Consider the following 15,976-nt stretch of genomic DNA (forward strand, 5'->3'; position numbering starts at 1 on the left):
GTAGTTCATATTTTTTTCCCAACTATTCCCCTGCTTTCTCTTTGTTTCTTCTTTAAAAAGTAGAAGAAACAAATAAAGGCCGATCTCAAGTGAAAATCGTGCTAACCTAATTAGCAACACATTTAAGTTCTCAAATCTAAGGATATTTCCATGTTCGCTCCCACATGATAGTACATTTCATGTATTTTGCATTGTGTTTCATAACACACCTACTAGTTTGTCAATCCTGCTCCAGCCCGTTGGACTGCCTGTTGTTCCTGAAAACCTCACGCAAGGTTCTGTGCTTTCTGGAAGGATATTGTTGCTCCTCTCTTTTTACCTAAGTCTATGTCTAGTCCCGTATCCTCAGTGTGACCCCCTCAAGTCGCCCACCCCTCCCTCTCTTGCAGGTTGCTGGTTTCTGCCCTGCTTCTTTGGCATGTGGTATAAATGGCCTTTTATTATCTTCCAGCTCCCTGTGACATCCTCCTGTCTCTGTCTCTGGATCGCAAACTCTTGGAGGGCATGGGCCACAAAGGTCACAGGCGTAGGTTGAGAAACAAGACACTGAACTGCAGAATTTACTGAAAGCTGAGCAACTGTGATAATCCTGGTTCAAAACCATATCGTAACTTGAAATGTTAGATTTGTTTTGAAATACTTAAAAACTGAGTCACTTTTCCTTTTGCCTTTTAAAAAATCATCCGTCTTCTCCCAGTCTCCACAGTTACCTGTTTGGGCCCGATTTTTGCTCTTTTGTTCTCTTTTGTAGTTGTGTCCTTGAACATATTTGTTATCTTCTGTTCTTTCTTTTCAGCTCTTACATGCTTCCCAAGTTACTTTCAATTTGCAAACCTCTGCAGCTAGTCTCTCAATGAACGAGACTTCTATTCTTTCCTCCAAACTTCACAACATTATAACACTGCAATTCAAAATCTTAAATAATTTCAGAGGTTCTAATACTTCCCTTTTTAAAAAATACCAAGTGTAGTCCTTATTCCTGCCTCTTTCTTCAATTCCCATGTTTTAACTTCCACTTCATTAAATCGTGTAGTTGCTTTTCTCATGCTTTCCCTTCAAACAAGGGGAAGCATCATAGTTTGTTTGTTTTTTATAGCATCCACTTGATGAGGGCTTACCATGTGCCAAGCGCCATTAAGCCAGTGCATGCATTAACTCCAGCTTCATCAAACCTGCCACCCAGCCTGGGCTCAGAGGCCTTTTCCATGCTTTTGGGGGACACACCAGACTCGCCCCGTGTGGTTCCCTCCCTCCCACCTTCCAAAGGCTCCTCTGGCCATGAGGCTCGGAAGAAGTTCCCAATTGTTTTGCCACAGAACCCCCAAATTTTCATCATCTCCTTGTTTACATGATCAGTTTTGGGCATTTGGAGAAGGACACTCCGTGAGAGCAGAACCAGCGTTGTTTTTCTCGGCGTTGTTTAAGTGTCACACAGTATCTGACACAGAGCAGGCACTCAATAAATTTCTGTTGAATGAAGGAATGACCTCATTAAATCTTTACCATGTAGGAAAGAGGTAGGGCTTATGAATATCCTTGTGTTACCGATGACAACTTGCCCCCCTAATATACTATTCTCTGGCAGTGTGGACCTCAAAGGCACCCACTCCTGCGCCTCCAAAGCTCACTCCCAGTCCAGGCCCGGACTTGGCATCACTTTTGAGTCGAGTCCACGCTGTCGGTCCCTCCAGCCCACTGCCTGCAGCAGAAGCTCGGGCGTAGCTTTCCTTGCTCTGATTCCCTGGCTGCGATGACTTCAGCGGGATTCCTTTTAGATCACAGGTTCTCATTTCAGTTCATTTAACAAGCAGTCAAATGCCAGGGCTTGGGTTATATTTCCCTCACACCTTTCTTGTCATGGCAGCCCTTGCGCATTGCTACTCATTAGCTTGATTTCTTCCCTGGGAGTTCAAAACCCTTGTCTCCATCACTCCAGCCAAACATCTCCTCCTCCCTTCACAGTCTGTCTAAATGCTCTATGGCCTCTTCTGCTTTTCCTCTGGCTTTTAACATCCAAATTACATGCCTTTTACCATCTCTCTTGCTTCAGCTTTAAAGCACTGCTGTACTTTTGTTCATTAAGCATCCCTAACACTCTTTTTTTCTTATTTGTGCAATCATATCCTTCTACAGAGATATTCAAAAAAAGCCCTATAACTTTGTTCTACTACAATGACAATGACTGTTATTAATAGCATTGTATTTAAATATAGTTCACTTTACATCATAAGTAGTGCAATTTAGGATCCATGTATTACCATTTTCTGCCATTGCAAAATGTTAATTTTTCTTTTAATAATTCTATCAATAAACCAAAGCTATTTAGGCTTTGTAAATATAGTTACATCTATGTCACTATGTAATTTCAAACCAATTGTAAAAAGGAGCTTGGCATTTAATTATTAAAGCAACAACAAATTTAACATATGTGAATAGTCAGCTTCTGCATATAATAAAAATAATTTGGCAGTCAGTGAGAGATGTGAACACAGGTAGGCTTTTAATTAGAATTCTAACTTCTGTCAGCATCTCAAAATCTTTCTAATAAAGATGTGTACATGTCTATATTTGGTCAGCCTGGAGTGTACACACATGTGTATTGTACATTTTCCCCCTTTGATAACCACCATTAATGAGAATGTGGGTTTCATTTTAAAGAGTTATATTTGGCAGGGTTATACCGAGAAGCTTTGTAATCTAGGGGAAATTCTGGAAGCAGGAAATATTAAAGACTTCTAAATTAGTATTCATGTTCTTTGAAATAAATGATGACTCAAACAGAAGAGGAATAATTATTTGACTTCCTCAATCATTTTCACTTTCTTCCTCTTATAAGCGTCCAGACAAACGCAAAAGACAAGGGAACGGACAAAGTCGCTCCTACGTGTTGCCTGTACTAGAAGGATTTGAAAGAAAGGTAAAATGAACCAGCAGGGAGAGTTCCTGGGAGCAAAACATTTAACCTGGAGGAAAAATGCAGAGTCACCGGACAGCCAGCAACCCTGCTCAGAGGGCGCTTACCTGTGGCTTGTCAACTCTACTAACGGGCACAGCTGTGAGACACTGGCCTGAGTGCTGAGAGAAGGGTGACTCCCATGGTGACTCAAAATTAGAAAAGGCTCCCCCTGGAGTCTGTTGGACTTGCTGAAGACTTTTATGCATAGACTATTAACTACCTATTTTGGATGCTACACATTCAAAACTGGCTAGGCTGCTGGCTCGCCCTGTACCATGGGATGCTAAGCATTGATAATGGATGAAACGGTATGTAAGGGGTTTAGAAGCCAGGGAGGAGGGAAAAAGAGGAGAGCAAAGGAGGAGAAAATAACGGAGTGGTGAAGGGGTGACAACGTGTCAGGGATTCACGAGGCCTCAGAGGCAGGCTTCTCACAGGGGGGCGATAGTTCAGAAGTCAAACTGCCTCAGGACAGAACTATTAGCAAGAAGTTGATGGGCCTTGAGTTGTAAAGACTCTATGAATATGTCAAGTTATCCTCAAACAGGGCAATGCCTTGGAAAAGGTTAAGGATGAACTGCCACAGAGGTTTGCCAGGGAAGCACATTAACTTAAGGGCCTTGAAAGAAAATAAGTATTGAAAGATGCCTTTTTTTAAAAAAGTTCTTAATTTTGTAGTTAACCTTTACTATGGAGAATTAAGCTGCAGTTAAATGACACCGTTCACAATCAAGTTATAGCGTTAATTTAATTTTTAGGTTATATTTAGTTGACAATTACTTGAAGTTGGGGATATATCAACTTAATATTTCACCCCTTCTATTCTGATTAACTAAAGGATTCATTAATATCACGATATCATTATTCATTGTAGGAAGCATGCCAGACATTTGAAAATTCCTCATTAATGATAACACACATACTGACAGATTAGATATAGGTAAAGTTGGACAGATTTAGGGTGAAGAGTTATTACGCGAACTATAAAATGAGGCAATGCTTTATGGCCGGCACTATGGATCTATCAAATGGTAATTGGATGCACGTGTTAGCAGCAGTAAAAAGTCACTGTCCAGTTGTCCACCTTACATGGGAATCTACTCTGTGTGTCGTCTTTGATTTATTGATCCAATTAGAACACAATGTTCAAAGAAAGAACACAACTGACCTGATTTAAAAGCCAGGGAGCCTTTAAGACCATTATTCGGTGGGTCACCTGGCTCCCTTTTAGATATTTTAAAACCTTCTATTTGCGTAAAATCTGTGCTAATTAAATACTTGGTTTGGAACTGTATCTGTAAAGCATGACCGTTTTGTGTTCATTAATTCGGTATCAGAACGTCACCGGTGGCTCCCCAAGATAGAGCCTTGTTTTCTTTCACTAACACTAAAGGCACATTTCTAGGTTATCACTTGTTATACTGACTGACAGGCAGGGGTAAAGGTAGCAGGCACTGAAAAAAAAGAGTGCCAATTATGAAAAGTAAACATTTTTAATCTGCAAACCCAAGTAACAAACACCAGTGGTCAAATGGCAAATGTAAATGATCTTCAATCCTTGTAATATACCATGAAAAATTAAGGTACTTCTGCAGAAAGGACTTGAGACAAGATGAGGTTCATTGTTTTTCCAGACAAATAGAACTGTATTAAAATTATATAAACATGAATTTTGTGTGCCATCATACTGGAAAATTAAAAGAGGACTTTAATTTCTTGGAGGGAAATGCTAATATTTTACTGACTTATATTAAGTGAACATCAACTATTAATGCTGACAAATGCTGGAACAGTAATACTAAAAACGTCATCTGAATTACTCTTCATTGCAAAGTTCACAGAATTAATGTTAAGATAGATTAAAATCACTTTGAACTAATACACATGCATTCATCTTCCTTCTGAAGCATAATAAAGAAATATCATTTGTACTACAGTTTTGGATAAGCATATAGACATTTAAGGCTTAGGAAAGATATAGATATTCATAGGCAGCTCATAAATGTAAGGAACATTAGCTCCATTTCAAATGAGCTGTCAACTTTTTTTCCCAACATTTTGGCTTGTGGAAAGTCAGACATTTATATAATAAATGGGGTTTGCCTCTGAACATTAAGGTAATTGTGCAGGAATTTAAAGTGCTCATTCATGTTCTATAAGTTCATTAAACACTGAAAAAAATGTACTGGAATAACACTTTTTGCTCTAAACTGGATAGTAAAAATGTACAAGAAATATGCATACAATGGAATTTCCTTCATTCAATAAGACATGATCCTTCTTCTTTTCAATTCTGTGCTTAAACACATTTTGAAAAACCTGTTTGGAAAGAGTAGTCCATATCTTTGGGTAACAGATTACCCAAGACCTAGAGATCAGCATCTCTGAATTCTCGTACTTTAATATTGGCGTGTGATTTCTGTTTTTTCTTGTTTTTTTTTTTTCTGGTAGATGGTTGTAAATCAGGTTTATGAAGAGGAAACTCTCTGTAATTGTGCATTTTTAATGGATTTATGATAAAACCATCAAAGTGGAGGGTCCATATGGTAGGAATGCAGTAAAGGTAACAGGCACAGTGTCACGTAAACATTAAATCCAAAGCCTTCCGCCTTCATAAATCCTCGATGCTTGTGATTAAATGCTGCTGGTTATAAATTATGCAACCAAACTCTAGAAACAACTACAACTTAAATAAGACACCAGTGGGAACCTTCAGTTGTCTACCGGCTTCCTTTCCTAGCAAACTGTTGTATTATTTTTAGGAAATAATATTCAAGTCCCCATTTTCCTTAACAATTGTTTTCTCACTTTACTGAACTTCCTACAGTAAGCTTTCATCATGGTTAAAAAGTAATAATACAGACCTTTAATTCTAAACAATAATCTTTCATCTTTATGGGGTAAAGTGCCTTTTTGATTTGCACACTCTTTTTAAAGCTTTTTGTATCTGATCTATCTATCTATCTTTAGGACTCTTAAGATTTTGCTCCATTTTGAGTCATATCAGAAGTTTCTGCAAAGGCCCAATTTCACACTGGTACTTACAATCAAATTATTTTATTACACATGGAATCAATTAAACATTCAGCCTTCAGCTGTAAACAATTACTATATGCAATGACATTTGTGGAGTTTTCTTAAATAGTCATGTATTTCTAATGCCCTCTGTTGAAATGAGTGAGATTGATGTATGTGTATTTTGTGGACCCATAAGTGATTATATTCCCAAACATAATATCAAACAAGATTTTTCCCCTAGAGGGTGCCCAGCAGAGTCTGATATCACCTGTAGTGATACCTTTGAGGCAGTTCATTTCTCTTCCACCTTCATTTTACTCCCGTTTCCATTAAATTCTGAAGCCCTAGCAAGGGCTTCCTAGCAAGTTGTCCACTTGCTAGGTTGGTATTCCTAGCAAGAAGCAATTGCATTTTTGCATAACATGTCTTCGTAGAGTTTGGGGGTATCTAATTCTAATGCATTGGTATTCGTGCTGCCAGTGGCAGAGAGGCAGACGGAATGAAGAGCGATACGACGGAGTAGACTGAGGCTTGAGTTTCAACTCTGCCAATTCTAGCTGATGGCCTTGGATGATTTACTTTTTTTCAGCTTAGTTTTCACATTTGAAGAATGCTCATAGTTATATCTAAATCATAGGACTCTTGCAAGTGTTAAATGAGATAAGGCACATATTACATATTACATGCTGATTTCTCTGTTGTCTCCCACACTTTTTTTCTGGAAAGGCTCTGAAGCACAGTGGCTTTCCATTTTGAGACTATCCAGCCTTTGTTGTCTCAAGTTTAGGGATACATTTTCTTTGCACTAGACTCCCCTTTTCTCCAAGTGACAACCATGGGGGAAGCTCACAGCTGTTTTACTTACGTTCAGAAATAAGTCCACCAGTCCCAGTTGCAAGGGTCCCTAACAGCTGTATCCAGCCTTTCTAGGAGGCCAGCACTGGAGCTGAGTGGTAATGTTTCAAGGGCAAAGCTCTAGATGTAAAGAATGATAAAACAAACCTAAATGAGCCCGAGCACATCTAGTGACAGACACACCCCAGCTATTCTAAATTATTCAGGCTTTCTCAGACTTCTGACAGGGGAAACACAATTCATTTCTGCTCTCCTTTATTCTAGTATCCTATAGTGGCTAAGAAGAAAAAAATACTCCCCCCTGCCCCCCCCCCCCCCCCCCCCAAAAAAAGGAAATCATAGTAATCACCAAAATTGAGAAGAGTTTCTTTAGCACATGTAATATTTTTAGAACCTTCCAAATTCTGGGAACCAGCTTTGGAGGTAGAAGTTAAAAATGATTTTGCAATGCTTTGGGGTGATTTCCTTACTTCCCTTTTGTTAGCATTTTGTTGGCAAAAAGCCAGTAAAACAGTTGTTTAATCAAGCTTCTGAACATCACAAACATGTAACCTCTTAGATAAGCTGTTATTGTATTTTAGCAGCAATACTAGGGTCAAAAGTAACAAAGAAAATTAAGCTTCAAATAAGCAAACCTCAAAAGAACAGCTTTGTGTATTGAGAGTAATTAATAACTTGTTTAGGAAAATGTTACTGAAATGTGGTTTTTGGACAAGGAACTAACACTCTTCAGAGGTTAGATACCCTAATATTTAACAGGCTACCATTTGGTGGGCTGGCTGGCTGGTTACCCTGTAGGCATGGCAAAAGTTTGTTCACATGTAATTATGGAACATTTAGACAATATCTTAATGATACCGTGGAGTTCAGCTGGATCAGCCCAGCTGGAAATTGCAGCAGCGTTCTGATTACCTGGCCACATGTGAAATCAAGGCTTTTTCAACCTCTACTTTTCACGTGCAATGTCTTCATACAGATGTTCTTGAAAAGCCTAAATTATTTACTGTTTGACATTATTTAACAGAGTGAGGCCCTCCCCCTTTCATTTCCAGCCACTCATTAAGATTGCATTACTTTATAAGATATTGTAATTTTAACAAGAACTGTTAGTATACTTCATCATCTGGAAGAGATGTTAGTCCATTTGGACAGTTAGGATGAACATTTCCCATGCTTGTTTCTAAGCAATGAAAGTTGTATACTTTTTCTCTTTGCAGATAATTCTTAACTGTAAAAACGTAATTCTGTGTGTACCCTGAAATCATTTTACTAAACCATTAATCACACAGTGATTGTTATTTTAGAAATTAGTAATTTCAGTTGCATAAATAAACTAGTGTGGACTGGTCCTTGCAGCACATCGTAAAGACACTTACTTAACACATAACAATAGCACAATCCAGTTAGTGTCAAAAAAAGAAAAGAAAGTTTGCTCAAGGGTAGCACGCCAAAATTTTATTATATTTCTCTGACTTATCTTTATGAACTAAAAATACAAAAAGAATTTCAGTCCATGGATACCATTTATTTAACCTCTCAGCCCACTCTTCAGTGAAGGACCACTTCTTCCCCATGGCCCTACCTGGATGGCAACACACCTACTGAACAAAGTGTCACATTTTTCATCAACCAAAGCATCTATAGGGAGAGAACCTAGGGAATTCAGGCAACAGTTGAAGAAATCTTTATCATAAATGACATTAATTCCAGCCACTTTCTATACATCAGAATGGAAAGCATGTATAGGCAATGAGCTTTTAACACCTTTAGTATTAAACGTAAAATGGAATACTTCAAAATCCCTCTACAACTATTATTACTTGTAAACATACTGCTAATTTTAGTAAATGGAAGCAGCAGCTAAGGAAAAACAGCAGTTAACGTTGAATGTATGTGAGCCCCCAAATAAGAAAACGAAGTCTTCATTCTTGTCAATCTCTATTTAAAAAGAAACCGCTAAGCTCTGGTTAACTGTTTTTCCCATCCCTACCAGACACTTTCTGGGCCAAGGGATCTTGAAATGTTCACCCCATGTACTGAAGTTAACTGGCAAACGTGGTTCAAATTCCCAAACAGCTGACACAAAAAGGTCCCTATAAGAGGTGATATGAAAGTACATTGAGATGATGCTAACTGGTCATTAAAGACGTTGAAATGTCTTTGTCTACCATCTGCAGTGTGCCACTGTGTGGCCTCGCGACCCTTTCAAACAGCCATCAGTAGACCTGTTTCCACGTCTCACCGTGGAAAGGGCCTCGGAAGGGGAGCCAGCAGAGTCGCCCGGCTTCGCTGGACCGATTCAAGAAGAGACACAATGTCCACCCTCCCCTTCTAGCGCTCCCACCCCTTCCCTGCCCACAGCCCTGCGAGGAAGAAAGAAGAAAAGGAGCTGAAGAAGCAAAGAAAGAAAGGAAAACAGGGGAAAGAAATCCAGAAATCCAGGGCATAATTGGAATAAGGAGAAAAACCTCATCCTACACCATCAACTACATACAGCCATGGAAACAGACTTGTGACTTTTACTTTGAAAATAGAAGAATGACAATGGAATTTGTGTGAGGTCTGTGTGAATCCAGCCCCAGATGTTCACAATGCTGTAGTAGTAGGGCTCTGCAATATGAGCGGTTTCCGAAGAAACGGTACAACAGGACACCACAAAGCAGCGCAGATGCTATTGACAACTCAGACAGGAGCATCATGTTACCAAGAGAGAAGGCAGGCCCAAGACTAATAGCGGTGCCGGAAAAGCGGACTTCGTGGACTGCAATCACTCAAGCCAACATGAGGGGACCCCCCCCCAAAAAAAATCAAAACCAGAAAAACGCTTTCGCTCCTATCTAGAGAGAGGTGGTGGGGTAAAGGGATGGGGGTGGGGAGCGAGGGGAATTGACTTTTCTTTCTTAAATAAAGTTTCCATAAAGCCCCTATAATTGACAGCGGGTAATTATTTTCAGCTTGAGGAAACTGTCCCAAAACTCTTAATAAGATTGCCAGCGAAAAGAAACAAAATGTGTTTACTTGAGCCATTTCCAGAAGGGAGGGGAAGGGGACCTTTGCATGAGGTAGGGACGGGCGATGGAGAGGGACGGGGCACCCGTGCGCGGCAGCCACTCTCCGGTGTCCTGCGAGCAAGTGACACGCCAAGAGACAGGGCGGATAGGGTGACAGGGAGGGGGGGCGTGGAGGGACCCCGCAGGGAGGGGTGAGCCGCACAATGTATACACGGGGCGGGGGGGGGGGTGATTTAGTGTGAAAGTATTCCACTTAATCATTTTACAGGGGTTGGGGACGTAAATATTTAGCTGGCCACATCTGGAACAGATTTCCCCCCTTGCGGGGTGGGGGTGGATGACTGGAGGGAGGCAGCGCACAGTTGTTACTTACTGTACGGGCAGTTCTCCTTCTTGGTACCGCTGACCTTCCCGTTCTTCTCGATCTTGAGAAAGTACTTGGTGAAAGAGAAGAGCTTTCTCCAGCGGACATCTCCTTGGAGGTGATTGTAGCTCCGCACATGCCTCCCGGCACTGGGGGGAGAGGAGAAGGAGGAGGAGGACGACGACGACGAAGAGGAGTTGGTGGCCTCTGGTGACACCATGTCCTGACCGAGGGCTTGGCAGGTGACAGGGATGGAAGACACCAAGAATAGCAACAAGAAGCAGCAGCAGCAGCAGCCGGGCAGGTGGGGAAAGGCTGAGGCACAATGTGTCAGTATCCATTTCCACATTGTACTGAAACTCTCGGCTCTGGAAATTGTCTTATCAGAAGGAACATACTGGAAGGGTGAGACCCGGTGCGCGGCAGGGAGACAGCTGGAGGTGGCGGCCGCTGGTTAGCTCCCTCCGGGTGCGGATCTGGCCAGCAGGGAATGCACCACCATCCATAACTCCGCGCAAGGGCCGCTGCCTCTCCTCGCTCCCGTCCGGGATCCGCTGGGCGCCCCTGCAGGCTCCGGGGGGATGGTGGGCGAGGGTGGGTGGCCGCAGTCCCGGGGGCTGTTCGGAGGCGGTGGTGCAGTGGGTCACCAGCGATCTTCACTCCCCCAGGAGTTACTTTGTTCTCTTCTTCACTCCTTTCTTCACCATGTTAGACGAAAAGAAAAGAAAAGAAAAGAAAACAAAACAAAACAGTCTGAAAACCAGATGACAGCCCGGTGAAGGAGACGCGCGGAGGCTGGCGCGGGAGGCTGCGCAGCGCTCCGCCGGCCGCGGTCGCCCCGCCGGTCCCTCTCCGCCGAGCCCCAGCCCCTAGACGGCTCCCGCAGGCGTCCCTCCTCCGGAGCTGTCAGGGCTGGCGGCGGCTGCCCGGTCACCGGCCGCTGCTCTCGTCTCCCTCTCGCTTTCTCCTTTTGGTGGTGCCTGTGGATGCGAGGTCTGCAGAAAGTCACTTCTTGTTTGGGGGGGACGGCAGTTGGGCAGTTGGTGTTTTGTTTGGCCCTGTGTCCCTCCCCCCCTCCTGTGCGAAGCCGGCTTGTAAACAGGTTGAAGCCCGGAGTCTAAATGTCAGTGATTCTCAGCCAGAGGTGGGCTCTGCGTCTGCTGGTCAAACCTCATTTGCAGGGTGGAGAAGCAGGGGGAGGGGGTCAAACGGCGGTGGGACATCTGAAACCCCGGGCTGCTGGGAACGCCAGGGAGAGGGCGGGGGGCGGGGGCCGAGAGTGGGGAGCCGGAGCGAGGGAAGGGCGCGCGCCGCCTCTGCGGGGCTGGGGGGCCGCGGTCCGCTCCCCGCGCCCGGCGGCGCAGCCTCCACCCCGCTGCGCCTGCAGCGCGGCTAATTGCCGCCGCGGCGCCCTGCGCTCCCTGCGCAGGCCACCAGCGCGAGCCTGTCCTCGGGCTTTCCCGATTCTGCTGCCTTCCAGCCGGAACCAATCCCCTCCGGGGAGCCCCTTTCTCACTTGTTTTCCTGCGTAGGATTTTTTTTTTTTTCTTTTCCTTTTTTTTTTCTTTTGGCAGCGAAGTACTTGAGAGCCACCTGGAGCCTGGTGCTTGGCTGACTTTTTCCCTCCCCCTCTCGCTCCTAGAAGGAGGGGAAGGCGGTGGGAGCGAGCAGAAGATGCTGAGGGCGAGCTCTCCAGACCCGCAGATTATAAACGGGTCGAAGCGAGCACAGAAAAGGGAGACATAATTAGCTTCCTTTCCTCCGCTCTGCCAGCTTCCAAGGAGGTCTCTGCTTTAATGAGTCACTGATTTCTCCTTCCGCTGCGGGAGTAAAAAGTTCACACTTGGGCCCTCTCTGCCTTTTAAACTCAGGGAGCGTAAAAGTTGCCTGTCGGGGCGCAAATGAAAGCCGGGGCCCGGATGACGGACGGATTTGCAATCGCTCACCTCAGTCCTTGACTGAACCGCGCGTGCACTTCAAAGCGAGCTCACTTTATTAGGACTGCGAAGATTTAACCACCCAATTTGGCCAATATTCTGCTGCTCTCTTTTCCACGCAATTTCCTTTGCACTTTGCCATAAAGGGGTGTTTTCTTTTTTTCTGTCTTCAAACTGAACGTTTTGAAGAGCTCTGTTTTACAAAGTAACTGCGCTGCCCGTCTCTGGCTGTCTCCCACTCACCAGCCCACGACACGCTCGCCGCCAACAGACACTTGCGTGAAAACCCAGGCGTAGGCACAACCCAGTCCTCAGTCAGGGACACCGTGGCCAAGAGTTAGAGTCCCTGGAAGAAATACTGGGAGTCCCCGTTCCAATCGGAGTAACAGACAGCTCCCGAAGGGTCGCTTCTTTAAGAATCAGTCTCTCCTACGGAAAGCTTGCCTGGGAGGAGGGGCTCAAGATGTATTGGTATAAAATATTGATACTTTGTAAAGCAGTTGGACCTTTGTGTTCAGTTGAACCATGTGAAATTGCCAATACTTTATGGTTTCTCATCTAAAACACTGGCAATTTCATATGGTCCGACCTAGTATTTCAGCTGCTATTCTAAGAAGAAGAATCACTTCAAGGTGAACTTGGGAGTTCGACCCCTACAACTGCAACTTGGAGGCACCTAATCAGAAGAGCTTGTGCGTGTGCAATAAGCTAGAATCCCTATGCTGGGTATTTAGCCTCGATCTTCACTGTGAACAGGAGAAGAAAGAAGTAAAACAAACAAACAAACAAACAAACAAAAACACCTCGCCTTTCAGGTGGGCATCCAGAATGATTGCCCAATTATGTTGTTTAGTGACCTGAAAAATGACTTTACATGAATACTCCTATATTTTCCTGTGCGTTCAGAACCTTTGAAACAGAAGCATTCAAAACTATAATCAGAGGTTTTAACTGCATGATTTATAAGCCATTGCAATGTGTATTGAGAAGATTTTGACAATGGGGTGAATACCACATTTTAAAATTTAAGTGTAATATAATTAGCTCTGATTTCTGTAACTATTAATTGGAGAGTTAAGCAAATAAACAATATACGTCAAACAAATCTTGTTCTTTCATTGCAGCATGGATATTTAAAAATGAACTCAGAGTGCTAATTTCAATTTTCTAATTCACAGTTTTCTAGTTGAGCTGACAAATGCCTGAAAGAGAGTGTAGTGTTTCTAAGGAACTAGAGTTTCAGCCCAATTGTTCAGCAGAATCCAAATGTTTGAACTGACAACTAATTAAAATTATATGTTTTTTAAATGATGTTTGATGAAACCATACAATAAAACTTCTGGAATGAAAAATTACAAAACACAAGAAGTTATCTGAGGTTTCCCTACACTGCACATCAACACTGTTGATGCCACTTGAGAGCCTTTTAACTTATAAGAGACACCCCACCCCCACCCCAAAAGGAGTTTTTCTCTGTCTCTCCCTCTCCCCCTGCCTGCCCGCCCCCCTCCCCATCTGTCTCCCAACTTTCTGAGCCAGTGGAAGAAGCGATTCAGACCTTTAAGGTAGAAGTTTTCTGTTTTATTCTGTCTGTAATGGGGGTAAGCACATCTTCCAAACTGCCACATTAAAAATCTGTTTGCAGCAGGTGCACTGTTTAAAGTTCTAGAGCTCTTGCCCCGCTTTTCTGCAGAGCGCGATCACAGGAAGGACATTTACAAAACAGCCCGAAGGAAAAGCTGACATAGCTTTTTAGATTCTATCTCATTCTTCTTTTTCTTTTCTGTGCAGCCTTTCTTTTACAGCACAGTCGAATCCCTAAATAGTCTGCTGCTTTGCATTGTTAGGTCGCCTCTTAGGTTAGCCAGAGAAAGCCTGAGAAAAGTTCCGCAGGAAAGATGCTCTATTTAACGGAATTCAATCTCTCCCAATAGATTTGAATCACTAACATAAATGTATGAATGTAGATTATATCTCTGTAATGAGGCCTGAATCATTCTCAGTTACTTCAAAGGACTGAAACCCTACCTTCCTTTTTTTTGCAGCAATAATCAGGTCTTAATGGGTTCCTTTATTAATTGTTTCTCTGCAGCAATTGAAAAGGACAGTACAAGCTTCAGATTAGAGTGAGACCTACTCATTCTAAAAGGCTGTTTTTCTCTTTCTTTTCCCAACCTCTGGAAGGCATGCTTTATTTCTATGCCCAAAACAGCTCCAGTAATATTAGGCTACATCTTGATTTGGGGGAACTAGATGTGGCTTTTTGTTAAATGTGATTCCTTGAGAAATGATGGAGGCTTTTAAAAGCGAGGCAGTGACAGCGGCCATTGAGAGATCTTAGAATGTGGCCATTTAACCTCCAAGGGGCAGTTGGCCTCTGTGCTTGCAGATCCTTCTTCAGTAGCTATTCTGCTGGAGCAGTTTATGTTTTAAGTATGTGTTTCCTGGATTCTCTCTGTTCCTGGGCACTCTCTGGGGTTTGGTTATAAGATGTGTGTTCTATTATGTGTGATGTTATTGGCAGTGTCAGTAGCTGATTCAAATAGTAACTAAGTAAGGTCAAAAGCCAGCCAAGCTGTTCGACAAAGTAGACACGTGCAGGCCTCATTTGTAAAACCTGCGGTGCAGCCCTCACGGGTATGTCAGTGCGAGCAGGCAGCCCAGGATCCCTTTGGACGCGGAGGATGATGCTTAGAGTCAGTGACATTGGGGGCCAATAAAATAGTGATACCTTATTAGTTTTTTAAACTAGAGATATTTCGTGAAAGGACAAGAGGTCTTAGCTCACAGAGAGTAAGTAGCGCAATACTTCAAAGCCAGTAGGGATCTTAGCAATTGAATTCCTCTCATTCATTTTAAAAATGAGTGAACTGCACCCAAGTCAGTCAGTGGAAGAACGGAGTTTAGGCCTCAGGCGCAGGGCTCCAGGCTGTTGTCCTACTGTTTCGTAAAGCACCTGTTCTGTTTTCTTTTTTCTTCTTCTCCCTCCCTGCTCCTCTTCTCCTATCACTGACCACTCGTGGTTCTAGCATATCTTAGATGCCAGAGTAGAAGTGATAAAAAGGTTGTAAGGCTTTTCTTAGGGAAGAACAATGTATCTTTGTGGCAAAAAAATTAGCCACAGAAAAGTAATAAAATAATTTAGTATTGAATTATTCAGTACCAGTTGATTAGCCAAATAAACAGTGGTACATATTTGGCAAAGGGGGCTCTTTTATCAAAGCTCATGAAATGGAAGCAATTAGAAAGCAATTCATAGCACATATTTTCAGAATATTCAAAGATTTTTTTTCCCATAAAACCTGAATTTATAAGTTCTTCAAGTTGATGGCATCTTCTAGAAAATAAATTTATAATTTGATTTTGCATTCTGTATTCTCATATTAAATTTTTGTATGATATTTCAAAGCATAGGTATGGGCTTAAATAATTTTTTTTTTTTTTTTTTGCATTTTCAAAGTAAGGTAAAATTTCTATTCCCCAGCTTTCAAACAGACTTCATGCTCCGTTATTGAGAAGGAAAAAACCGGCCATGACAGTGAAAAAGATCACTTGACGGAAAAACAATTCTATGTAAGAATTTTTAATCATACAAAAAATCACCAAAAAATTCCTGAAAACTGCACTCTGCACCTTGGCACCAAACACAAACACATCTGCACCAAGCTGCTGTTCGCCTCCTCCCAAGTGACGGTAAACAGAGCCTGCTCTGACAAAGCTGTGAACTTTCTGAAGAGTTCTGTTTGTTTTCTGTGGTCTCAGCTGTCCCTCTGCAGAGCGACGCCTCCTGTCTCTTCAAGGCCTCTGGGTTTCTTAGTTCTATATCTTAGATCAA

At 42.7% G+C, this 15,976-nt stretch overlaps 1 protein-coding gene across 1 annotated transcript in view; it reads right to left on the reverse strand.

The window, feature by feature from the left end:
• FGF10 (fibroblast growth factor 10) overlaps positions 1-10,553 on the reverse strand; it is a 76,235-nt gene extending 65,682 nt beyond the window's left edge. The window contains exon 1 of the mRNA XM_054575325.1: positions 10,214-10,553. Within this exon, the coding sequence (XP_054431300.1) occupies positions 10,214-10,553 (340 nt within the window). The remainder of the gene's footprint in view (positions 1-10,213) is intronic.
• Positions 10,554-15,976: the final 5,423 nt, after the last annotated feature.

Source organism: Pteronotus mesoamericanus, unplaced genomic scaffold, assembly GCF_021234165.1.
Source record: "Pteronotus mesoamericanus isolate MK-2021 breed Mesoamerican mustached bat unplaced genomic scaffold, CSHL_Meso_final contig_29, whole genome shotgun sequence".
Classification (NCBI taxonomy): Eukaryota; Metazoa; Chordata; class Mammalia; order Chiroptera; family Mormoopidae; genus Pteronotus; species Pteronotus mesoamericanus.